We start from the raw sequence: 27,148 nt of genomic DNA on the forward strand, positions 1-27,148 counted from the left end.
TGAGGATCCTGGGATTGTATTCATTGGAGTTTAGAAGATTAAGGGGAGATCTAATAGAAACTTACAAGATAATACATGGCTTGGAGAGGGTGGACGCTAGGAAATTGTTTCCGTTAGGCGAGGAGACTAGGACCCGTGGACACAGCCTTAGAATTAGAGGGGGTAACTTCAGAACAGAAATGCGGAGACATTTCTTCAGCCAGAGAGTGGTGGGCCGGTGGAATTCATTGCCACAGAGTGCAGTGGAGGCTGGGACGCTAAATGTCTTCAAGGCATAAATTGATAAATTCTTGATGTCACAAGGAATTAAGGGCTACGGGGAGAATGCGGGTAAGTGGAGTTGAAATGCCCATCAGCCATGATTGAATGGCGGAGTGGACTCGATGGGCCGAATGGCCTTGCTTCCGCTCCTATGTCTTATGGTCTTAAATGACATGTCTGGAAGTGTAGGTGAAACTTTGATGGATGTAGAAGGCTCCTTTGGGACCTGGGATGGAAGTGAGGGGGGAGGTGTGGGTGCAGGTTTTGCAATTTACAAACAACTCGTCATTTACTGTATCTATTGCTCCCAATGGGGAGACTGGACGCCTATTCGCAGAGCGCTTTCGGGAACATCTCTGGGACATCCGCACCAATCAACCCCACCGCCCCGTGGCCGAACATTTCAACTCCTCTCCTACTCCGACAAGTACATGCAGGTCCTCCTCCATCGCCACCTGACGCCTGGAGGAAGAAAGCCTCATCTTCAGCCTCGCGACCCTTCAACCCTATGGCATCAATGTGGACTTCACCAGTTTCCTCAATTCCCCTCCCCCCACCTTACCCCAATTCCAATCTTCCAGCTCAGCACTGTACTCATGACCTATCCTACCTGCCAATCTTCCTTTCCACCTATCTTGACTCTGATGTCCAGCATCTGCAGTACTCACTTTCACCCTTCTCAATATTAGAGTTGGTCTGTCTCTGCAGCTGTAACAAGACATTCTGCATTCTGCTCCATTATCCTGCTGTATTTGTGTAAAGTAATCATTGTCCAGGATTATTCAATTTTCAGGAAAGACAGAAAGGAAAGGAGGGGTGGGGAGCATTGCTGGTAAAGGAAGAGATTAACACAATAGTAAAGGAGGATATTAGCTCAGACAATATGGAACCTGTACGGCTGGAGTTACGGAATACCAAAGGGATAAAGATGTTAGTGGGAGTTGTGTACAGACCACAAAACAGTAGGTGTGAGGTTGGGGATTGTATAAACAGGAAATTAAAGATGCATGGGTTAAGGATACAGCAGTTATTATGGGTAACTTCAATCTGCATATTGATTGGATAAACCAAACTGGTAGCAATGCGATGGAGGAACATTTCCTGGAACGTATGAGGTATAGTCTCCTCAGCCAATATGTCAATGAACCAACTTGAGAGCAGACCATTCTAGACTGAGTTTTGTGTAATGAGAGAGGGTTATTTAGCAATATTGTGGTATGAGATTGTTTGAGATAGAGTGACCAGAATCCTTCATTAAGATGGAGAGTGACACAATTAAATCTAAAAGCGGGGTCTTGAATTTAAAGAAAGCTAACTTTGATGGGATGGCAGGATTGACATATGATGAAAGTCTGGATCGATTGGACTTTTACTCGCTGAAATTAGGAAGAATGAGGGGGGGTTCTCTTAGAAACATATAGAACCCTGATGGGACTGGACAGGCTGGATGTGGGAAGAATGTTCTCGATGTTAGGCAAATTCAGAACTCGGGGTCACAGTCTAAGAATAAGTGGTAAACCATTCAGGACTGAGATGGGGAAGAATGTGTTCCCTCAGAGAGTTGTGAACCTCTGGAATTCTCTCCCACAGGAAGCTCTTGGGGCCAATTCATTCAGTAGATTCAAGAGGGAACTGGGCATGGCCCTTGTGGCTAATGGGATCAAGGGAAGAGGGTGGGAATGGGACACTGAGACTGCATGACCAGCCATAATCATATTGAATGGTGGGGCAGGCTCGAAGGGCCAAATGGCCTACTCCTGTGCTAATTTTTAATGGTTCTGTGACATGGAAGCAAAGGAACTAGGAAAATAAATGGTGATGTCTTAAGAAGAGTTCACGTACAGAAAAGGAGGTGCTGAAGGTCTTAAAATGCATAAATATAGATAAATCTCTGGGACCTGATCAGGTCTTTTCCAGAACTTTCTGGGAAGCTAGGGGAGGGTTAGCTGGGTCCCTTGCTGAGATATTTGTACCATCAACAGCCATTGGTGAAGTGCTAGAAGACTAAAGGGTGGGCTAATTAGATTAAATTCCCTACAGTGTTGTGTGATTCAGCCCAACTAGTCCACACTGACCCTCTGAAGAGTAACCCACCCAGACCCATTTCCCTCTGACTAATGCACCTGATGCTATGGACCATTTAGTATGGCCAATTCACCTGACCTGCATACCTTTGGACTGTGGGAGAAAACCAGAGCACCCAGAGAGGACCCACACAGACACAGAGAGAGAGAGAGAGAGAGACTGTCACCCGAGGCTGGAATCGAACCTAGGACCCTGGTGCTGTAAGGCAACAGTGCCTAACTACTGAGCCACTATGCCGCCTGCAATGTGGTGCTATTATTTAAGAAAGACTGGAAGGAAAAGTCAGGTAATTATAGACTAGTGTGACTTACGTCAATGAGGGTAAGTTATTGGAGGGGGGATTCTGAGCGACAGGATTTACATACGTTTGGACTGCTTAGGGATAATCAACATGGCTTTGTGCATGGGAAATTGTATCTACTAACTTGGTTGAGTTTTTTGAAGTGGTGACAGAGATTATTAAATAAGACAGAGTGGTGGACATTTTCGATTTGGACTTCAACAAAGTGTTCAACAAGATTCAACATGATAGACTGGTTGGTAAGGTTAGATTGCTTATTGGATACAAAATCAGCTTGAAGGTAGGAGACGATTATAGAGTCATAGATTTGTGCAGCACAGAAACAGACCCTTCAGTCCAACTTGTCCACACTGATCAGATATCCCATATCAATCTAGTCCCATTTGCCAGCACTTGACCCATATCCCTCTAAATCCTTCCTGTTCATATACCCATTGGAATGCCTTTTAAATGCTGTAATTGTACCAGCCTCCACCACTTCCTCTGGCAACTCATCCATACACGCACTACCCTCTACATGGCAACATTGCTCCTTTGAGTCTCTTTTATATCTTTCCCCTCACACCTTAAACCTATGCCCTCTAGTTCTGGACCCCCGCCTCAAGGAAAAGGCCTTGACTATTTACCCTATCTATGCCTCTCATGATTTTATAAACATCTATAAGGTCCACCCCTCAGCCTCTGACACTCCAGAGGAAATAGCCCCGGCCTATTCAGCCTCTCACTAAAGCTCCTTAAATCCTCCAACCTTAGCAAAATCTTTGTAAATCTTTTGTGTACCCTTTTAAGTTTAATAACATCTTTCCTTTCGTGGAGGGTGCAGTGTGTTGGGAGTGTGCACTCTGTTGGCTGCCTGCATCAGTTGGACAGTGAAGTGGGCAGAAGTGAGGACTGCAGATGCTGGAAACCAGAGTTTAGATTAGAGTGGAGCTGGAAAAGCACAGTAGGTTCATACCTGATAAAGGGCTTCTGCCCGAAACATTGATTTTCCTGTTCCTCGGATGCTGCCTGACCTGCTGTGCTTTTCCAGCACCACTCTAATCTAAACTCTGGAGAGTGAAGTGGACAGCCCTGCTGTTCAGGGAGGAACTGCCACTGCTGTCCCGAGAAACCCAGTGGCCTGTATTTCTAATCAGTCTGTGCCCTGGAGGGTTAGTTCCTGTGCCTGGATCTTTTTTCCTTCGGTCAGGGGTTTCAAACTTGCATGTTGAAGGTTTGAGGCCTGAAGCCTTATATTTTAGAGTTAGTAATTTGGAGTCTGGGGCCTGGAACTGTCTGAAGCCTGGCTCCTCTCCTTGTTACTACTTCCTGACTGTGGCCTATACCATCATCACTTGCTGGCAGTGACTGTTGCCTTTGAACTTTGGAGAACTGTTATGTCGAGTTGGGTAGCAGGTTGGGACATGACTGCCTGGGGCAATTGGCTGAGGCGAATGTGAGGACTGCAGATGCTGGGGAATAGAGTCAAGGTTAAAATGAAGCTGGAAAAGCACAACAGGTCAGGCAACATCCAAGGAGCAGACGTTTCGGGCAGGAGCCCTTCATCAGGAGTGGGACTAGCAGGCGAGGCCGAAGAAAAGAAAATGATGAAATTTCTATAATTTGTGTGAGGGGTGGTGATGGTCCTGGTTGTGGGGGCAATGTCAACCATGGGACCCTCTAAAATGACATCTGGGGTAGGGCCTAGTCATTTCTATTTAGGGTTGGCTGCATCCTCTGCATTTTCCTTCCTTTGAAGTGTTCCTTTGAAGAATGAGTGGGTGGTGTACCTCTCCTGGAGAAGTGGCTTACTGCCGGTAGGATGTTGCGTTAGAAAAGCTTCCTGGACACACTGCACAAACACCGCCCCATCCAATCTACTTGATCTAAAGAGCTTCCAATCAATATTTGGGAAGTTGAAGTCGCCCATGACTACGACCCTGTGGCTTCTGCACCTTTCCAAAATCTGTTTCCCAATCTGTTTCTCCACATCTCTGCTGCTATTGGGGGGCCTATAGTAAACACCCAACAAGGTGACTGCACCTTTCCTATTTCTGACTTCAGCCCATACTACCTCCAGAGGCAGATCCCCCTCAAACTTCCTTTCTGCAGCCGTTATACCATTTCTAATTAGCAATGCCACCCCCCCTCCTTTTTTCCCACCCTCCCTAATCTTACTGAAACACCTGTAACCAGGAACCTCCAACAGCCATTCCTGTCCCACATCTATCCACGTTTCCGTGATGGCCACAACATCGTAGTCCCAGGTACCGATCCACGCCTTAAGTTCACCCACCTTATTTCTGATACTCCTTGCGTTGAAGTATACGCACTTGAGCCCATCTCTGTGTCCGCAAGTAGTCCCTGTCAGTGCTACCTTCTCCACAGCCTCCCTACAGTCTTGGGCATCCTGACAAACAGCTAACCTACTTGCTGGACTACAAGTCCGGATCCCATCCCCCTGCCAAATTAGTTTAAACCCCCCCGAAGAGTGCAGTGTGTCCAGGAAGCTTTTCTAACGCAGTATGTAGATTGTCCAACCAGAGGGGAGGCCATATTGGATTTGGTACTCGGTAATGAACCGGGACAAGTGGTGGGCTTGTTAGTGGGTGAACATTTTGGTGATGGTGACCACAATTCTGTGACTTTCACCTTGGTTATGGAGAGAGATAGGTGCGCACAACAAGGTAGATTTTATAATTGGGGGAAGGGAAATTACGATGCTGTAAGGCAGGATTTGAGGAGCATACGTTGGGAGCATAGGCTGTCAGGGAAGGATGTGGTGGAAATGTGGAACTTTTTCAAAGAGCAGATACGACGTATCCATGATATGTATGTACCTATCAGGCAGGAAAGAAATGGTCGTGTGAGGGAGCCTTGGTTGACGAGAGAGGTTGAATGTCTGGTAAAGAGGAAGAAGGAGGCTTACATAAGGTTGAGGAAACAGGATTCAGACAGAGCAGTGGAGGGATACAGGATAGCCAGAAGGGACCTGAAGAAAGGGATTAGGAGAGCTAAGAGAGGGCATGAAAAATCGTTGGCGGATAGGATCAAGGATAACCCCAAGGCATTTTATGCGTATGTGAGAAACCTGAGAATGACGAGAACGAGGGTAGGTCCGATCAAGGACAGTAGTGGGAGACTGTGTATTGAGTCGGAAGAGATAGGAGAGGTCTTGAACAAGTACTTCTCTTCAGTATTTACGAACGAGAGGGACCGTATTGTAGAAGAGGAGAGTGTGAAATGGACTGGTAAGCTAGAAGAGATACCTGTTAGGAAGGAAGATGTGTTGGGCATTTTGAACAACTTGAGGATAGACAAGTCCCCCGGGCCTGACGGGATATATCCTAGGATTATGTGGGAAGCAAGAGAGGAAATTGCAGTACCGTTGGCAATGATCTTCTCGTCTTCACTGGCAACGGGGGTGGTACCAGGGGACTGGAGAGTAGCGAATGTTGTGCCCCTGTTCAAAAAAGGGAATAGGGATAACCCCGGGAATTACAGGCCTGTTAGTCTTAGGCAAAGTAATGGAAAGGGTACTGAGGGATAGGATTTATGAGTATCTGGAAAGACTCCAGATTAGGGACAGCCAGCACGGATTTGTGAAGGGTAGGTCTTGCCTTACAAGTCTTATTGAATTCTTCGAGGAGGTGACCAAGCATGTGGATGAGGGAAGAGCAGTGGATGTAGTGTACATGGATTTTAGTAAGGCATTTGATAAGGTTCCCCATGGTAGGCTTATGCGGAAAGTCAGGAGGCATGGGATAGAGGGAAATTTGGCCAATTGGATAGAAAACTGGCTAACCGGTCGAAGGCAGAGAGTGGTGGTAGATGGTAAATATTCAGCCTGGAGCCCTGTTACAAGTGGAGTTCCGCAGGGATCAGTTCTGGGTCCTCTGCTGTTTGTAATTTTTATTAATGACTTAGATGAGGGAGTCGAAGGGTGGGTCAGTAAATTTGCAGATGATACGAAGATAGGTGGAGTTGTGGACAGTGAGGAGGGCTGTTGTCGGCTGCAGAGGGACTTAGATATGATGCAGAGCTGGGCTGAGGAGTGGCAGATGGAGTTCAACCCTGCCAAGTGTGAGGTTGTCCATTTTGGAAGAACAAATAAGAATGCGGAATACAGGGTTAATGGTAGGGTTCTTAGTCAGGTGGAGGAACAGAGGGATCTTGGGGTCTATGTACATAGATCTTTGAAGGTTGCCACTCAGGTGGATAGAGTTTGTAAGAAGGCCTATGGAGTATTATCGTTCATTAGCAGAGGGATTGAATTCAAGAGTCGTGAAGTGATGTTGCAGCTGTACAGGACTTTGGTTAGGCCACAGTTGGAGTACTGTGTGCAGTTCTGGTCGCCTCACTTTAGGAAAGATGTGGAAGCTTTGGAGAGGGTGCAGAGAAGATTTACCAGGATGTTGCCTGGAATGGAGAGGAAGTCGTACGAGGATAGGTTGAGAGTTCTCGGCCTTTTCTCGTTGGAACGGCGAAGGATGAGGGGTGACTTGATAGAGGTTTATAAGATGATCAGAGGAATAGATAGAGTAGACAGTCAGAAACTTTTTCCCCGGGTACAACAGAGTGTTACAAGGGGACATAAATTTAAGGTGAAGGGTGGAAGGTATAGGGGAGATGTCAGGGGTGGGTTCTTTACCCAGAGAGTGGTGGGGGCATGGAATGCGCTGCCCGTGGGAGTGGTAGAGTCGGAATCATTGGCGACCTTTAAGCGGCATTTGGATAGGTACATGGATGGGTACTTAATCTAGGTTAGAAGTTCGGCACAACATCGTGGGCCGAAGGGCCTGTTCTGTGCTGTATTGTTCTATGTTCTATGTTCTATGTTCTTGTCTGTCAGCCTGCTGGAAGTAGTTGCTCAGAGGATCATTTTATCAAACTTCCCACTCTTTGTATCATCTAAGCTCATTCTCTTCCCACCTCTGCCAGCGAGGGGAGGTGAGGTCAGGTATGGTGTTGCTACTGCTCAATCTGAAGGAGGCCTGCCTGAGAAACATTTATTTCTGACAGCAACAGATTTTCATCTGCCTGGCCCACACAAGTGTGATACTGGTCACCAGAGGGTGTACAGTATCATGTCTGTAAGGAGGAGCTACCTACATACACCATTGAGGTGGGGACAGAGTGTCTGCAGAGGAGGAAAGCCTGGAAGAACACTAAACGTTTAGGGGTGGTCTCCCACGATGATTCCCCAGATGATCCTGAGGCCATTGGCCGTCAGATGGGGACAGAATCCCTTCTAAAGGATAGCAGTCCTGCGACCATCAAGACAACGTGGGATTTGGGCCTGGCCTGGGGCTCATTGATGATGAGTGCAGGAGTGCATGGGCAGTGCCCCCATTTTCCCCTGGCCTCTTGTGTGCCCCATGAGGGAAAAGAAAGAAAGGAGGAGAGTTAAGGGAAGGTGGGCAGCAAGACAATGGAGAGATGGAGGTATCTCTTGCACCCCCACTGTCGTGGAGATGGCACCAGTCCTTAGGGCCTGAGGGCCCAGGGGAGTCCAGTACTAACAATAGTTCCCCCAGTGATAAGAGCGCCACGTCCCACAGAAACCCTTCTCCCTCCTCTCTTGGAAAGGGGACATGAACCCACCCCCTCAAAGTCCACCGCAACTGGACCAGGTACTTTGGAAACTGAGCTGGGTGTGGCCACTGAGGTTTTGCTCAAGCCACAAGAACTGGAAGGCCTTGAAATGCTGCGTGGGGACTGCAGTGAGAATAGTTACCCTGAGGGTACCCGAGATGGTAACAAATTAGCAGACCATCTTGCTCACTCCAGCCTTTTATGTCGGCACGTCTGCCCTTACTGGCGATCTATTCCCAGACATGAAGGCTGGAGGGCATTATCAGCCACTTTATGGTATTCTGATTTAGTTATTTGGAGATAGTAAGGACTAATTTAGTTGGTTTTATTTCTGGTTTTGTTTTCTTTGGTTTTGAGTTTGTGTTTGGTTTTGGTTTGGTGCCTCAGGAACAGGGCTGTATTATGTTCCCTTTGTATTGACATTGCATCCATTGAAAGAGTCAAGGGGGCTTTTAGTTTAGCTTGGTATTGTCCCTGTTCCTGTAGTGCTTGATGGGATCGGTGTAAGGGGAATTTGATTTTCATTTGCAATGGGTAAAGGAACCTTTCCCTCTGGTTTTTAGACCATTGTTGTCCCTGTCCTGGGAGCGTTCAGTGGGGATGGAGCATGGGGTTTGATTTTTAGTTTACTTTGCACTTGACTGAGTCATGAAATGTTTATTCCACATTTCAACCCCTCATTGTCCCTGTCCCGAGTGTGGTTGGTGGGGATGGAGTCAAAGAAAGCCATTTTTTTGTTTGATTATATGTTTTCTTTTTTTCCAGAGAGTCACTGGAACTTTATTTCAATCTGAGTTGGGGACCTTTTACCTTTCTGTTTTAAATGAGTAGTGACCTTTATTCTGTACTTTATTCCAAGGAGTGTTTGATGAGGTCAGTGTCAGAGGAGAAGTCTTGACTTTATTATTTGTTTAAAAAATTAGAGGGTAGTTTGTCAGATGGAGGCCTGTGATGACAGTGTGACACAAGGATCAGTGCTGGCTCTATGGTTGTTTGTCATTTATATAAATGATTTAAAGGTGAATGTAGGAGGCATTGTTAATAAATTTGCAGATGACACCAAAATTGGTGATGGTGTGGACAATGAAGAAGGTTATCTCAGAGTAGAACAGCATCTTGATCAGATGGGCAGATAGGCCGAAGAGTGACAGAAGGAATTTAATTTAGATAAATGTGAGCTGTTGCATTTTGGTAACGTAAATCAGGATAGGATTTATATGACATATCCAGAATTGGAGGGTGTAAGTTGGAGGGACAGACCAAATAGGCTGGGGCTATCTTCCTTGGAGCACTGGAGGATGAGGAGTGACCTTATTGAGGAATAGCCAAGGTCTTTTTCTAAGGGTGGGGGAGTTCAAAACGAGAGGGCATAGGTTTAAAGTGAGAAGGGATAGAATTAAAAAGGACCTTTTCCCACCAAGGGTGGCTGTGTACATTGGAACAAGCTGCTAGAGGAAATGGTGGAGACTGATGCAATTACAACATTTAAAAGGTATCTGGATGGGAAATGAATAGGAATGGTTGAGAGGGAAATTGGCCATATGCTGACAAATGGAACGAGGTCAGATTGGAATGTCTGGTCAGCATGAACAAGTTGGAACAAATGGTCTGTTGCTGTGCTGCATGACCCTATGCCTCCATAAGAGCAATACTTTTCCTCCTTTAGAGAGGACACTGGGTGAACCAGATGGGGTTTTCCATAAATTCAGAAGTTTCACGGTCATTAAACATCCCCAAATACTGTCTTGATTTGAGTAGATGTCTGCAGAGTATTGGTGAAGGCATCTGGAATTAATATCTCATGTTGATGAGTTATCTTTATGCTGCTGGCTGCTGTCACACCTGAGCAGCTTGGAGGAAGTGCAAAAAAAAATGATGGTTTTGTACCAGGGATCAGAAGCTGCTGTCACAAGAGTAGATTGGTAAATTTGGTGTGCTCTAGAGTTTGAGAAGAAATTTGGCAGAGGTGTTCAAAGTCACAAAGGACAAAGTAAATAGAAAGCAATTGTTTCCACTGGGAGAAGGGTCAAGAATCAAAGTACACCGAGTGCAGATGTTTGGGAAAAGAAGTTAACACAACACAAGGACAAATATTTTTACACCACAAATGGTTACTTTTTTTTAATCCACTTGCTAACCAGCATTTATTTCCAATCCCTAATTGCCCAGGGAGGATTAATTGCAATGGGTATGGAGTCACATGTAGGCCAGAGCAGATAAATTGTCAACAAAGGACATTAGTGAACCAGGGAGATTTTTACTGTAATTAACATTGTAGTCACATTGCCAGCATTAGGCAAGTCCTTTTTGTGCCCAGTTTTTAGTGAATTCACATATCACCATGTAGTGTGGTGAGATTTGAATCCACATCCCCAGAACATTACCTCAGGCGCTGGGTTATTATTCCACTGAAATAACCACCCTGTCACCACTTTCTCCAAACCTTCAAATGCACTTTTGTGGCTTTCACAAAAGGAGTCAGGTGAGAAATAGAAATGAAACAGGACTATGGGCATGAGCTGACTGCCTCCAACGGAGAGATGACAGGTTTGAACCGGAAGCTGATGAGCTTGAATGGGAAGTTGACGAGCTCAAAGAGAGAGCTAACACAGACCTCTGTGATGCCACCAATTCTATAATTCCAAACTCAACTCCCTGAGGATTATCCAGACAGATCTTCCTCACCTGAAGCAGTTTCTTGTCCACGTGAAGTAGCTCCTTTAATCTTGGTCTCCCAGCCAGCTCCTGGTGAATGACTGGTCGGTCTGTTACTGGGGACAGTGAACACAGTTCCATTTCCACGGTTCCCATTGTCAACAGCAGATTCTTCATTCCCTGCTGCTGAAAGATTTAAAACCTGGCACCAGATTAGAAATACCAAATACACATGGCAGGCAGACATTGTAAATGATGACAACTCTCTGCTCTCCACTTCAAAGTTCTGACCCTTTGTTAACACGTAGTTTTCTGCCTGTCCTCCTCATCAATCTCTCTTTCCCTTTTCAGTTTCTCTGTGCTTGTGCTCTTAATTTCTCTGTGTCTCAGCTTGTTCCAGAATCTGTGTCATTCTGTGACTCATGTCAGAAATAACTTTGTAACAGCCCCAGCCTTAACCAGGCAGAAAGAGGAAACCCTGAAAAAGTGATAGGATTGAACAAGTTGGGAGCAGGACCAAGTATGCTGATGGACAGTGCATTCTGCTGGGACACTGTAAACTCCAACAGTACAAATGCAGAACACACAGAGGTAGGTTTCTGACTTGCTGTGCTTCCTGTTGCTTTGTCAGAGAAACCAGGCCAGAGATTCCAGCAGGGAGATCATTGCTGTAACAGCAAAGATTGTAGTGTGAGTCTGAACCTGCAGAAATCCCCATGGAGCTGAATGAGTTAGAGTTGGAAATTATACCCAAAAAATGTTAGAGAATTTTTCATAAAACCTGCTCTAACTCCTGGGGACCCAAAAGCCAACAAACCGATTAACAGTATCTCCCGACACTGTTAAACCTGATATTTCTCAACCCCCACCCCCGTATTGGACCCCCTCATCCCTCCACTCAAGCCAACAGATCATCTCCTTAACCCCTATTGATAGCCCGAACTCAACATCACCACTGACCAAACTCCACCAGATACCAATAACCACTGCCCAACCCAACACCCTGACTGACCTACTCTCACATCCGCACCCCATCCAACTGGATCTTCATCAATCGCTGACCCCTCCCAACCTGCTGTTCTCCTGGCCCTTCCCTACTCCTCCAAGACCTGACCTGACAATACTCAGAGCCCAATCTCAATCAGAGTCTACCCAACAATACTAGGAGAAAGTGAGGACTGCAGATGCTGGAGATCAGAGTTTAAGAGTGTGGTGCTGGAAAAGCATAGCATGCCAGGTAGCATCCGAGCAGGAGGAGGAGAATCGACGTTTCAAGCATAAGCTCTAAATCAGGAATGAATTCAACTCTCCTGCTCCTCGAATGCTGCCTGACCGGCTGTGCTTTTCCAGTACCCAACAATACTCTTGATCCAACAAGCCCAACCAATCTAATCCTGTTCTTACAATGACACAAGCCCCATCAGGACCTGACCAGCACTGCTCACCCCTGGCCCCAGCTAAAACATTCATCCGTTTAATTTTTTACCTGAACCCTCATCCCCCCAGCAAGCACTAGTGCACACAGCTGAATCACAGACTTCCCTTCTCTCAGGGATTTTGTTCCGAATGCAGGACCTTTCATCAGATTACAACTGATAACTTCCATGCTGATGGTCTCTGCTGTTGGTGATGAGCAATCCTGGACTCGCCTTGGCTAGATCAGGACAGAAGGTTGTTTATCATGAAATTCAAGGAGTGGACTAATTTAAAGGTTAATGGAGTATCTCACACTGATCAGAAAATATTGGGTCACATCGTTTATAGTGACAGTCCAATGAGAGTGGGACTTTTCTGATTGCAATCAGGCTGCTGAGTCAAGTCAGTTTCTCTGGATCAGAATTGCCTCAGGAGAGGTGGGTGGAAAGAGACGCCCTGCTGGGTTTCTGCAATGTCAGACAGTTCACCCAAACAAATAAGGAAAATACACCTGATGAAAGAGCAGCACTCTGAAAGCTTGTACTTCCAAATAAACCTGTTAGACTCTAACCCGGTGTTGTGTGATTTTTAACTTTGTTCTCCCCAGTCCAACACCAGCACTTCATAAGAGAAACATGAAGTGATGAAGAAACTGAAACCTCGACAGTCAATATCCATCCTTTTATCCCCATATCCTGAGCACCATTGCACTCCAAATAATGATCTCCTAAATGCCTCAATAGAACCTGCCTTCCCCACATTTCCAGTGCATTCCAGACCCTCACTAAAAAAGATTTTTCTTACATCAATCTTGCATTGTTTGCACATCACTTTCAATTGATGTCCTTCTTGTCCTTGTTCCTTTTACAAACAGGAACGACTTCTCCCTCTCTTATCTGTCCAGCTCCTGCTCATGATTTTGAAGACCTCTGTCAGCCTTCTCTGCAAGGAGAACAGTTTAAATTTCTTCAATCTCTCCTCATCCCTGAACGATTCATGTAAATCTCTTCTGCATTTCCTCTCCAATACATTCTTTCCTATATTGTGGTACTCACAACTGTACATCATACCCCAGCTGGGGTCTAAAAAGTGTCTTGTACAAGTTCCACATCACCTCCTTGCTCTTGTACTCTATGCCCTTATTAATATTAATTTAAGGACACTGTCTAGCTCACCTGCATCACTATAGTTTTTCCCTCCCTCCCACCTCCTCAAACCAAAAAAAAACTGGGAGAGAGACCTGGTAAAAACAATGACTGCAGATGCTGGAAACCAGATTCTGGATCAGTGGTGCTGGAAGAGCACAGCAGTTCAGGCAGCATCCAACGAGCAGCGAAATCGACATTTCAGGCAAAAGCCCTTCATCAGGAATAAAGGCAGTGAGCCTGAAGCTGGAGAGATAAGCTAGGGGATGTGCATTCACTAATATCATTTATTGTATCCGTTGCTCCCGATGCGGTCTCCTCTACATTGGGGAGACTGGGCGCCTCCTAGCAGAGCGTTTTAGGGAACATCTCCGAGACACCCGCACCAATCAACCAAACCGCCCCGTGGCTCAACATTTCAACTCCCCCTCCCACTCTGCCGAGGACATGGAGGTGCTGGGCCTCCTCCACCGCCGCTCCCTCACCACCAGATGCCTGGAGGAAGAATGCCTCATCTTCCACCTCGGAACACTTCAACCCCAGGGCATCAATGTGGACTTCAACAGCTTCCTCATTTCCCCTTCCCCCACCTCATCCTAGTTTCAAACTTCCAGCTCAGCACTGTCCCCATGACTTGTCCGGACTTGTCCTACCTGCCTAGCTCCTTTTCCACCTATCCACTCCACCCTCTCCTCCCTGAACTATCACCTTCATCCCCTCCCCCACTCACCTATTGTACTCTATGCTACTTTCTCCCCACCCCCACCCTCCTCTAGCTTATCTCTCCACACTTCAGGCTCACTGCCTTTATTCCTGATGAAGGGCATTTGCCCGAAACGTCAATTTCGCTGCTCGTTGGATGCTGCCTGAACTGCTGGGAGAGAGACCTGCCATTGGAATATTTGTTGGGAGTAGGGTGAGTAGTAAGGTTTTGGCTCAAGAGGATTTGCAGAGCAGTGGCTCAGCAAAAAGTACAGGTAAGATCAGGTAAAGTCTTTTTAACTTTCCTCTTACAGCAGTTAAGATGGCAGTTAGGGCAGTTGCATGTTCCTCCTGCAGGATGTGGGAGCTCAGGGAGACTTCCACCATCCCTGATGACTACATGTGTAGTAAGTGCGCTCAGCTGCAGCTCCGAAAAGACCATGTTACGGTGTTGGAGCTGGAGCTGGAGCTGGATGCACTCAGAATCACCCGAGATGCTGAGCAGTTCACAGATAAAAGTCTTACTGAGGTGGTCGTACCTAAGGTGCAGGCAGAGAGTAGCTGGGTGACCATCAGGAAAGGCAAAGGGAGTAGGCAGAAAAGCCAGAACTCCCTGTGGCCATTCCCTTCAAAAACAAGTGTATCATTTGGATACTGTTGGTGGGAGGAGAGGCGCGGTGACTGTTCAGGGGAAAGCAGCAGCAGCCATCTTAGTAATAGAAGACTTGATAGTCAGGGGGACAGACAGGAGATTCTGTGGCTGCAGACAGGAATCCAGGATGATGTGTTGCCTCCTGGATGCCAGGTTCCAGGATGTCTCTGAGTAGCTGCAGAATGTTCTCAAGGGAGAGGGTGACCAGTGAGGAGTTACCTGGAGTAGTTTGTTTTCAGGCAAAGGGACCTCCGGCAAATGGGAGGCCTTAAACGTGAGATAGCTCGAGTTCAAAATCTGCATGTTCCTGTGAGGATGACAGGCAAGGTTAACAGGAATAGGAACTCTGGATGACAAGAGATATTGAGGCTTTGACCAGAAAAAAAGGAGGAGGTGCAGCTCAGGTACAGGCAGCTGGAATCAAAGAAATCCCTGGAGGTACACGGGGATACTGAGGAAGGAGGGTGAACGGGGGGGCAGAGGATGGCCTTAGCTGAGCAGATTAGGGTTCATCTAAAAAGGTTCTTTAAGTAACTCAAGAGAGAATAGGGCCCCTTAAAGAACAAACATTTATGTGCAGAACCACAGGAGATGGGCAAGGTACTCAATAAACCTCTCCTACTGTTGGAGAAAGACATTGAAGATCTGGGAACTTGGGGAAATTAGCGCAGATATCTTGGGGATAGTCCATGTCAGTGTAGAGGAAGTATGGATGTATTAGAATGTATGAAGGTGGATAAATCTCCTGGTCCTGACCAGATATATCCAAGAACACTGCAAGAGGCCAGAGAACATAGAACATGGAAAGTTACAGCACAGAACAGGCCCTTCGGGCCCTCGATGTTGTGCTGAGGATTATTCCTAATCTAAAATAAAATAACCTAACCTATGCACCCCTCAATTCACTGCTGTCCATGTGCGTGTCCAGCAGGCGCTTAAATGTCCCTAATGACCACCGCTGGCAATGCATTCCATGCATTCACAACTCTCTGCATAAAGAACCTACCTCTGATGTCTCCTCTATACCGTCCTCCTAATATCTTAAAACTATGTCCCCTCGTGCCAGTCAATCCTGCCCTGGGGAAAAGTCTCTGTCTATTGACACTATCCATTCCTCTCATTATCTTGTATACCTCGATCAGGTCTCCGCTCTTCCTCCTACTCTCCAGAGAGAAAAGTCTGAGCTTAGTCAACCTCTCTTCATAAGGCAAGCCTTCCAGTCCAGGCAGCATCCTGGTAAACCTTCTTTGAACCTTCTCCAAAGTCTTCGTATTTTTCCTCTAATAGGGCGACCAGAACTGGACACAATATTCCAAGTGTGGTCTCACCAGGGACTTGTAGAGCTGCAGCAAAACCTCGCTGCTCTTAAACTCGATCCCCCTATTAATGAAAGCCAAAACACCATATGCTTTCTTAGCAACCCTATCCACTTGGATGGCAAAATGCATCACTTTCCATTTATCCAGGTTGAACTCCACCTGCCATTTCTCAGCCCAGCTCTGCATCCTGTCTATGTCGCACTGCAGCCTGCAGTAGCCCTTTATACTATTGACAACACCTCCAACCTTTGTGTCATCTGCAAATTTACTAACCCACCCCTCAACCTCCTCATCCAAGTCATTTATAAAAACTACAAAGAGCAGAGGCCCAAGAACAGAGCCCTGCGGGATACCACTCAATGCTGACCTCCAGCCAGAATACTTTCCATTACAACCACTCTCTGCCTTCTGTCAGCCAACCAATTCTGAATCCAGATAGCCAAGTCTCCCTGTATCCCATACTTCCTGACTTTACGAATGAGCCTACCATGAGGAACCTTATCAAATGCCTTGCTGAGGTCCATATCCGCCACGTCCACTGCTCGACCTTCACTGACCTGTCTCGTCACCTCCTCAAAGAACTCAATAAGATTTATGAGGCATGACCTGCCCCTCACAAAGCCATGCTGACTGCCTTTAATCATCCTATGCTTTTCCAAATAGTCATAAATCCTATCCCTCAGAATTCTTTCCAAAACCTTGCTGACTACAGATGTAAGACTGACTGATCTGTAATTGCCAGGGATTTCCCTATTCCCCTTCTTGAAAAGAGGAACAACATTCGCCTCCCTCCAATCCTCCGGTACGTCTCCCGTGGAGAGGGTGGAAGCAAAGATCTTCACCAGCGGCTTAGCAACCTCCTTTCTCGCTTCCCGGAGCAACTGAGGATAAATCTGGTCTGGCCCTGGGGACTTCTCAATCTTAATGTTTTCCAAACTTTTCAGCACATCAACTTCATCAATCTTGATCTGTTCAAGACTGTATCCCAGCTCCTCAAAGTTCTCAATCACTTTCCTTGGTGAAAATCGAAGCAAAAAACTCATTTAGGGCTTCCCCTATCTGCTTAGACTCCACACACAATTTACCTCCACTATCCCTGATCAGCCCTACCTTCTCCCTGATCATTCTGTTATTCCTCACATATGAGTAAAATGCTTTTGGGATCTTCCTAATCCTTCCTGCAAAGCCTTTTTTGTGCCCCCTCCTGGCGGACAATTAAACAACTCACTGGAGGAGAAAGCTCTACAAATATCCTCATCAGTGCAAAAGATAAAGCTGATGCATTCACAACAATCTTCAGTCAGAAGTGCCGAGTGGATGATCCATCTCAGGCTCCTCCAGTGGTCCCCAGCATCACAGATACCAGTCTTCAACCAACACAGAGTTATATCAAGAAACGGCTGGAGGCACTGAATACTGCAAAGTCTCTGGACTGTGACAACATTCTGGCAATAACACTGAAGACGTATGCTCCAAAACTTGCTGTTCCTCTAGCCAAGCTCTTCTTGTGCAGTTACAATACTGGCATCTACCCAACAATGTGAAAATTTGCCCGGGGAAGTCCTGTAAACAAAAAGCAGAACAAATCCAATCCAGCCGATTACCGCCCCATCAGTCCAGTCTCCATCATCAGTAAAGTGATGGAAGGGTCAGTAACAGGGCTATCAAGCAGCACCTGCTCAGCAATAACCTGCTCAGTCACGCCCAGTTTGGGTTCCCCCAGGGCCACTCAGCTCCTGACCTCATTACAGCCTTGGGTCAAACATGGACAAAAGATCTGGATTCCAGAGGGGAGGGGAGCGGAGGGGAGAGGGGCAGCACTGACATCAAGGCTGCATTTCACTGAGTATGGCATCAAGGAGCCTGGACAAAACTGTAATCAATGGGTATCAGGAGCAAACACTCCGCTGGTTAGAGTCAAACCTGGCACAAAGGAAGATGGTCGTGGTTGTGGAAGGTCAGTCATCTCAGCTCCAGGACATCTCTGCAGGAGTTCCTCAGGGTGGTATCCTAAGCACAACAATCTTCAACTGCTTCATCTTGTCACCTTCCCTCTGTCATAATGTCAGGAGTGGGAATGTTCACCGATGATTGCACAGTGTTCAGCACCATTCTTGACTCCTCAGATACTGAAGCAGTCCGTGCTCAAATGCAACAAGATCTGGACAATACCCAGGCTTGGGCCGACAAGTGGCAAGTAACATTCACGCCACACAATTGTCAGGGTATGACCATCACAAATAAGAGACAATCTAACCACTGCCCCTTGACATTCAATGGTATTACCATCACTGAATCACCTACTGTCAATATCCTTGGGGTTACCATTGACCAGAAACTCAACAGGACTCACCACAGGACTTATCCACTTAATGGTAAGGTCCTAGCGAGTGTTGCTGAACAAAGAGACCTTGGAGTGCAGGTTCATAGCTCCTTGAAAGTGGAGTCGCAGGTAGATAGGACAGTGAAGAAGGCATTTGGTATGCTTTCCTTTATTGGTCAGAGTATTGAGTACAGGAGTTGGGAGATCATGTTGTGGCTGTACAGGATATTGGTTAGGCCACTGTTGGAATATTGCATGCAATTCTGGTCTCCTTCCTATCGGAAAGATGTTGTGAAACTTGAAAGGGTTCAGAAAAGATTTACAAGGATGTTGCCAGGGTTGGAGGATTTGAGCTACGGGGAGAGGCTGAACAGGCTGGAGCTATTTTCCCTGGAGCGTCGGAGGATGAGGGGTGACCTTATAGAGGTTTACAAAATTATGAGGTGCATGGATAGGGTAAATAGGCAAAGTCTTTTCCCTGGGGTCAGGGAATCCAGAACTAAAGGGCATAGGTCGAAGGTGAGAGGGGAAAGATATAAAAGAGACCTACAGGGTAACGTTTTCACGCAGAGGGTGGTACGTGTATGGAATCAGCTGCCAGAGGAAGTGGTGGAGGCTGGTACAATTGCAACATTTAAGAGGCATTTGGATGGGTATATGAATAGGAAGGGTTTGGAGGGATATGGGCCGGGTGCTGGCAGATGGGATTAGATTGGTTTGGGATATCTGGTTGGCATGGACGGGTTGGACCAAAGGGTCTGTTTCCATGCTGTACATCTCTATGATGTTATGACTGTGTGACATAAACGCAATGGCTACAAGAGCCGGTCAGACACTAGGGATACTCCGGCGAGTCACTCATCTCCTGACACCCCAAAGTCTATCAACTATCTGCAAAACACAAACCAGGAGTGTTTTGGAATATTCCCGACTTGTCTGGATGGGTCCAGTTCCAACAATACTCAAGACACTTGACACCATCTAGGCTAAAGCAACTCGCTTGATTGGCATCACATCTAAAAACATTAAATCCCTCCACCACCAGTGCACAGTAGCAGCGGTGTGTACTATCTACAAGATGTACTGCAGAAATTCACCAAAGATCCTTTGACAGCATCTTCCAAACCCACAACCACTTCCATCTAGAAGGACAAGAGCAGCAGATACATGGGGACACCACCCCCTTCAAGTTCCCCTCCAAGCCACTCACCCTCCTGACTTGGAAATATATCGCCGTTCCTTCACTGTCACTGGGTCAAAATCCTGGGGGATTCCCTCCCCAAGGGCATTGTGGGTCAAACCACAGTACATGGACTGCAGCAATTCAAGAAGGCAGCTCACCCCCAACCTTCTCAAGAGCTAATAGGGATGGGCTATCAATGCTGGCCAGCCAGCAGCACCCAAGTCCCACAAATGAATTTTTAAAAATGCATATGCCTATCAGAAAGATGATGTGAAACTTGAAAGGGTTCAGAAAAGGTTAACAAGGATGTTATCAGTGTTGGAGGATTTGAGCTCTTAGGAGAGGCTGAACAGGCTGGGGCTGTTTTCCCTGGAGCGTCGGAGGCTGAGGGGTGACCTTATAGAGGTTTATAAAATCATGAGGGGCATAGTTAGTATAAATTGACAAAGTAATTTCCCTGGGATGGGGGAGTCCAGAACCAAAGGGCATAGGTTTAAGGGATAGATATAAAAGAGACCTACAGGGCAATGTTTTCACGCAGAGGGTGGTACGTGTATGGAATGAGCTGCCAGAGGATGTGGTGGAGGCTGGTACTATTGCAACATTTAAGAGGCATTTGGATGGGTATATGAAGAGGAAGGGTTTGGAGGGATATGGGCCGGGTGCTGGCAGGTGGGGCTAGATTGGGTTGGGATATCTAGTTGGCATGGACGGGTTGGACCAAAGGGTCTGTTTCCATGCTGTACCTGTCTATGACTCTATGAGCTGCCAGGAGAAGTGGTTGAGGCGGGTACATTAACAACATTTAAAAGGCATTTGAACAATTGCACGAATAGGAAAGGGTGAGAAGGATATGGGCCAAGTGCAGGGAAATGGGGTTAGCGTGGATGGATATTTTGGTCGGCATGGAGCAGTTTGGGCCAAAGGGCCTGTCTCTGTGCTGTAGGACTCCATGATTCCATGACTGTTCTCTCCAGCTAAACTTGCCACCTTGAATGTTCTGTGCATGCATACATCCGGCTCCCTCTGATCCTCCTAAGAATTGTACCCCGCCCCCATTTTATATTGTCTCTCAGTGTTCTTCCAATTAAAGTCTCAATCCCACTTCAACAATTGGTCAACATCCTTTGGAATTCCATACAGTTACAATTCTTCCAAAGTTTACTCATCAGCAAACTTTGAAATTGTCCTTGCACATTAGTTTCCATCAGGTAAAATAGAGGCGAAGACCACCCCCTGGGGAGCTCCACTACAAATCTTCCTCCAGCCTGAAAAATATCCGTTGACCATTACTCTCTGTTTCCTATCACAAAGTCAGTTTTAATCCGCTCTCCTAAGATCCTGTACCTCAGTACCTATCTATCTAAGATCGTGCAACAAGTGGCAACTTTGTAACTTTTTCTCTGCACTCATATGAGTACATGTGACAAAAAAAACTAATTCTAATTCTAGTGTCTCATCCAAAGTCTGACCTATAACTCTCCTCATCAGTCTGTTGTGTGGTTCTGTATCAAACACTTTCTGGAAATCCATGAACACCACATCAATAGGACTCCCCTCATAAAGCCTTTCTGTTACCTCTTCAAAACCCTCTAGTAACATAAGTAAACATGATTTCCACTTTCAAACATAGAACATGACAGCACAATAAAGGCTCTTCAGCCATCAATGTTGTGCCAACCTTTGATCCTACTCTAAGATCAAACTAACCTACATGCCCTACATTTTACTATCATCCATGTGCCTATTCAAGAGTTGCTGAACTGTCCATAATGTTTCTGACTCTGCTCCCACCGCTGGCAGTGCATTCCACACACCCAGCACATTCTGTGAAAAGCACCTACCTCTGACACCTCCCCTAAATCTTCCTCCAGTCACCTTAAAATTATGCCCTCTCTTGAGAACAATTTCCACTCTATTAATGCCTCTTATCATCATGTCAAGTCACCTTCATTCTCCTTCACTCCAATGAGAAAAGCCCTAGCTCCCTCAACCTTTTTTCATAAGACATGCCCTCCAGTCCAGGCAGCATCCTGGGAAATCTCCTCTGCACCCTCCCTAAAGCTTCCACACCCTTCCTAAAATGAGGTAACCAGAACTGAACACAATATTCCAAGTGTGGTCTAACCAGGGCTCTATAGAGCTGCAGCAAAACCTCGCGGCTCTTAAACTCAATCCACCTACTATTGAAAGCCAACACACCATATGCCTTCTTAACAACCCTATCAACTTGGGTAGCAACTTTGAGGGATCTATGGATGTGGACCCAAAATCCCTCTGTTCCTTCACACTGCCAAGAATCCTGCCTTTAACCCTGTATTGTGCATTCAAACTCAACCTTCCAAAGAGAATCACTTTACATTTTTCCAGGTTGAAGTCCATCTGCCACTTCTCAGCCCAGCTCTGCATCCTGTCAATGTCCCGGTGCAACCTACAACAGCCCTCCACACTTCCACAACTCCACCAATCTTCATGTCATCAGCAAAACTACTAACTCACCCTTCCACTTCCTCTTCCAAGTCATTTATAAAAACCATAAATAGCAGAGGTCCTAGAATAGATCCCTGTGGAACACCACTGGTCACCGAGCTCCAGGCTGAATACTTGATACCTACTACCACCCTCTTTCTATGGGCCAGCCAATTCTATATCCAGAAATATGTGCTGACTCTTCCTAATCAGCACAGCTTTTGACAAGTGATTAATAATTCTCTCCTGAATAATTGTTTCCAGAATTTTCCCCAAGAATGAAGTTAAGCTGAATGGTCTGCAATTGTTGAGATGAGGAAAAAATTAGGACTGTAGATGCTGGAGATCAGGGTCGAAAAATGTAGTGCTGGAAAAGCTCAGCCTGTCAGGCAGCATCCGAGGAGCAGGAGAGTCGACGTTTTAAGCATTATCTCTTTATAGGAATGAGCTCATGCTCAAAATGTCAACTCTTCTGGTCCTCGGATGCTGCCTGACCAGCTGTACTTTCCAGCACACACTGTTCAATTGCGAAGATCATCTGATAACTTGTCTGGAACAAGGCAGTTATATTTGCAGTTCTCCAGTCTTCTGGCACCTCCCTCAAGTCCAGAGAAGACTCAGAGATTATGGCCAGTGGCCACATAGTTTCTACCCTCATTTTCTTCAAAATCCTTGGACCCATGTGATCCTGTCTCTGTGCCTTAATAACTGTAAATACCAGCAGTCTGTTTGAGACTTCTTCCTGATTAATTGTAAACCTTTCTAGTCAACAGTTTCCCCCTCTGTCACCATGGCCTGGGCAGCATCTCCTCTATCGTGAAAAAAGATGCAAAATATAATGATGTGAGATGAGGAGGTGTTCCCAGTGAGTGATTAGGAAATGTAGAGGCAAGTAGGGTCAGTAGATTGAGAGAATAAGGTTGGTGTGTGCTGTGGATTGACTTGATGCTAAGGCCCACAGATTCTAAGAGTTTGTAAGATGGATAGAGAGGCTGGCCAGGATAGGACTTAATTCCTTGGAACGTAGGAGAATGAGGGGTGACCTTATTGAGGTGTATAAAATCATGAGAGGCACAGATAGGATGAATGCATGCAGTCTTTTTCCCAGGTATGGGGAATTTTAAACTAGAGTGCATCGGTGTAAGGTGAGAGGGGAAGGATTTAAGAAGGCCCTGAGGGGTAACTTCTTCACGCAGAGAGTAGTGCTGATATGGAATGGGCTGCCAGAGAAAGTGGTGGAGGCAGGTACAATAGCAACATTTATAAAACACTTGGATATGTATATGGATTGGAAGGGTTTAGAGCAATATAGACCAAATGTGGGCAATTGGAACTCGCTGAGTGGGGACCATGGTCAGTATGGATCAGTTTGGGCCGAAGTCTGTCTAACGGTGTATAACTGTGTGTAATTGTGTTTGTAACTGTGTGTAACAGTGACACACCATCAGTTGTAGTCACCACTGACAGAGATGGTTAATGAACACCACAACAAAATTTCACTTGATATTGGGGCAGTGCTCAAAAAGCTTGTGATTTCAAAGAAATCTATTCGATATAACCAGGTGTCGTGTGACTTTTGACCTCCGCAAAAACCAGATATCCCAAGGCTACAGCGAGAGTGTGGGGAAATTGGACTGACCGGATTCTCCAGGAAGAGCCAACATGAACTTGATGGGACTGAAGAGCCATCAAGAGCTTTGATGTTGCAAAGGATCCAATCTGTAAAGAAACTGAGATTTCACTGCACAGCTGGGGAAGTGGCAAGTGGAAACAAATCAATTGTAACTTTTCCAAATCCTTGGAAAGGAAGTATTTCCAGAGCCATGATGAAAGTGTAGGGATGTCAAGCAAATTAGACAGTTCTTTCAGAATTGGTATAGGCATGATGGCCCGAAAGGCCTCTTGCTCCACTTGAGAAATAGTTTGGTTCTATGAAAACAAAATGCAAGGTCTCCTTAGATGGGTCTCAGTTCCTGATATTGTCCCGATCCATGTGGTGATCAGGTCTCCCGCCTTTCACTCGAATATATTCCTGACATTCCTGCCTGGCAACTCCTTTACCCAAACACAACCCATTTCTCAGAACCTCCTTTTCTGATTGTTTATGTATTCAATTGCCATGACCTTTCCTCCACTTGTTTCTGACTGACCTGGGGAACATACTGTTATATCGGTGAGCACAGCATGTTCACTTTGTTATTTCAATGAGAGATGTTTCATTTCAGACCATGTCCTTTTGTTTGTCTGTTCTCTGACGTAGAAAGTAGAGCACACAACAAGCACCCATTCCGCACTGAGAATGTGAGACTCAAGAACAAACCTACTGTTCTGAACAATTTACATCGAGCAGTGATGTTAGTTTCTATTTCAACTACTTCCATCTTCATCAATTTTGTTCCTCAGGGATCAGTTTGTGAAATCTCACTGAGTGCAGTTTACCTCACAATTAACTCCATGACATATTTAACAGGGTGAAACATGACCAAACAAGATCTGAATGCAAGTCATATCAGAATACATTAGAACAACAGAATCAGAAATTGTCTCTCTCTCTCTCTCTCTCTCTTCTCCTGCACTGTCCTCACCATGTGCTTCCTTCATCTGCTCTTCTCCCTTTTAAAACTGCTGTTGTTTTGACTTTTTTTCCCCAAAGTTCCAAAACAATGCAACAGCATATAAAACAGTAATTGCTGCTCCTGGAATTCGAGGAAATCACCTCCAGCACCTAAAATACCTCAAAAAAAAGGAGCAGCTGTTACAACCAGAAACGTTTCTCGTCCTCCATCTTGGATTACCCAGAATCCTCATCCTGACTGAGGTGTCTGTGGGGCCAGCGACCATAATTCTATCAGATTTAAAATAGTGATGGAAAAGGATAGACCAGATCTAAAAGTTGATATTCTAAATTGGCGAAAGGCCAATTTTGATGGTATTAGGCAAGAACTTTCAAAAGCTGATTGGGGGCAGGTAAAGGGACGGCTGGAAAATGGGAGATAACGAGAATCCAGAGAAAGTATATTTCTGTTAGGGGGAAAGGAAAGGCTGGTAGGTATAGGGAATGCTGTATGACTAAAGAAATTGAGGGTTTGGTTAAGGAAAAGAAGGAAGCATATGTAAGATATAGACAGGATAGATCGAGTGAATCCTTAGAAGAGTATAAAGGAAGTAAGAGTATACTTAAGAGTGAAATCAGGAGGGCAAAAACGGGACATGAGATAGATTTGGCAAATAGAATTAAGGATAATCCAAAGGGTTTTTACAAATACATTAAGGACAGGAGGGTAATGAGCAAGAGAATAGGGCCCCTCAAAGATCAGCAAGATGGCCTTTGTGTAGAGCCACAGAAAATGAGGGAGATACTAAATGAGTATTTTCCATCAGTATTTAATGTGGAAAAGGACCATAACAGAAGAGGAAGTGCTGGATGTCTTGAAACGCATAAAAACAGATAAATCCCCAGGACCTGATCAGGTGTACCCAAGAACTCTGTGGGAAGCTAGAGAAGTGATTGCTGGGCCTCTTGCTGAGATATTTGTATTATTGATAGTCACAGGTGAGATGCCGGAAGACTGGAGGATGGCAAACGTGGTGTCACTGTTTAACCAGGGAACTATAGACCAGTGAGCCTGTCTTCGGTGGTGGGCAAGTTGTTGGAGGGAATCTTGAGGGACAGGATGTACATATATTTGGAAAGGCAAGGACTGATTAGGGATAGTCAACATGGCTTTGTGCATGGGAAATCATGTCTCACAAACTTGATTGAGTTTTTTGAAGAAGTAACAAAGAGGATTGATGAGGGCCGAGCAGTAGATGTGATCTATATGGACTTCAGTAAGGCATTCGACAAGGTTCCCCATAGGAGAGTGGTTAGCAAGGTTAGATCTCATGGAATACAGGGAGAACTATCCATTTGGATACAGAACTGGCTCAAAGGTAGAAGACAGGGGGTGATGGTAGAGGGATGTTTTTCATACTGGAGGCCTGTGACCAGTGGAGTGCCACAAGGATCGGTGCTGGGTCCTCCAATTTTTGTTATTTACATAAATGATTTGAATGGAAGCATAAGGGGTATAATTAGTAAGTTTAGAGATGACACCAAAATTGGAGGTGTAGTGGACAATGAAGAAGGTTAGTTCAGATTACAACAGGATCTTGATAAGATGGGTCAATGGGCTGAGAAGTGGCAGATGGAGTTTAATTCAGATAAATGCGAGGTGCTGCATTTTGGGAAAGCAAATCTTAGCAGGACTTATACACTTAATGGTAAGGTTCCAGAGAGTGCTGCTGAAGAAAGAGACCTTGGAGTGCAGGTTCATAGCTTCTTGAAAGTAGAGTCACAGGTAGACAGGATAATGAAGAAGGCATTTGGTATGCTTTCCTTTATTGGTCAGAGTAGTGAGTACAGGAGTTGGGAGATCATGTTGTGGCTGTATAGTCCATTGGTTAGGCCACTGTTGGAACATTGCATGCAATTCTGGTCTCCTTCCTATCAGAAAGATGTTGTGAAACTTGAAAGGGTTCAGAAAAGATTTACAAGGATGTTGCCAGGGTTGGAGGATTTGAGCTATTGGGAGAGGCTGAACAGGCTGGAGCTATTTTCCCTAGAGTGTTGGAGGCTGAGGGGTGACCTGATAAAGGTTTATAAAATTATGAGGTGCATGGATAGGGTAAATAGGCAAAGTCTTTTCCCTGGGGTGGGGAAGTCCAGAACTTGAGGGCATAGGTTGAGGGTAAAAGTGGAAAGATATTAATGAGACCTAAGGGGCAACATTTTCATGCAGAGGGTGGTATGTGTTTGGAATGAGCTGCCAGAGGAAGTGGTGGAGACTGGTACAATTGCAACATTTAAGAGGCATTTGGATGGGTGTATAAATAGGAAGGGTTTGGAGGGATATGGGCCGGGTGCTGGCAGGTGGGACTAGATTGGGTTGGAATATCTGGTCAGCATGGATGGGTTGGACCGAAGGGTCTGTTTCCGTGCTGTACATCTCTATGACTCTATGATTCTATGGACAGCAGTCTACGAATAAAATGTTAAGGGTTTAGATGGAGAGGAATTTGTT

The 27,148-nt window shown here is 45.7% G+C and overlaps 1 protein-coding gene across 1 annotated transcript in view; it reads right to left on the reverse strand.

The window, feature by feature from the left end:
• LOC148152301 (disintegrin and metalloproteinase domain-containing protein 8-like) overlaps window positions 1–15,094 on the reverse strand; it is a 151,995-nt gene extending 136,901 nt beyond the window's left edge. Inside the window, exons 1-3 of the mRNA XM_087986162.1 lie at window positions 15,011–15,094; window positions 12,363–12,530; window positions 10,907–11,078 (exon numbers count right to left, since the gene is read on the reverse strand). Of these exons, the coding sequence (XP_087842288.1) occupies window positions 10,907–11,078; window positions 12,363–12,530; window positions 15,011–15,094 (424 nt within the window). The remainder of the gene's footprint in view (window positions 1–10,906; window positions 11,079–12,362; window positions 12,531–15,010) is intronic.
• Window positions 15,095–27,148: the final 12,054 nt, after the last annotated feature.

This window comes from Chiloscyllium plagiosum, unplaced genomic scaffold (assembly GCF_037043375.1).
Source record: "Chiloscyllium plagiosum isolate Xiang-an unplaced genomic scaffold, Cpla_swu_hap1 HiC_scaffold_1, whole genome shotgun sequence".
In the NCBI taxonomy this organism is placed as follows: domain Eukaryota; kingdom Metazoa; phylum Chordata; class Chondrichthyes; order Orectolobiformes; family Hemiscylliidae; genus Chiloscyllium; species Chiloscyllium plagiosum.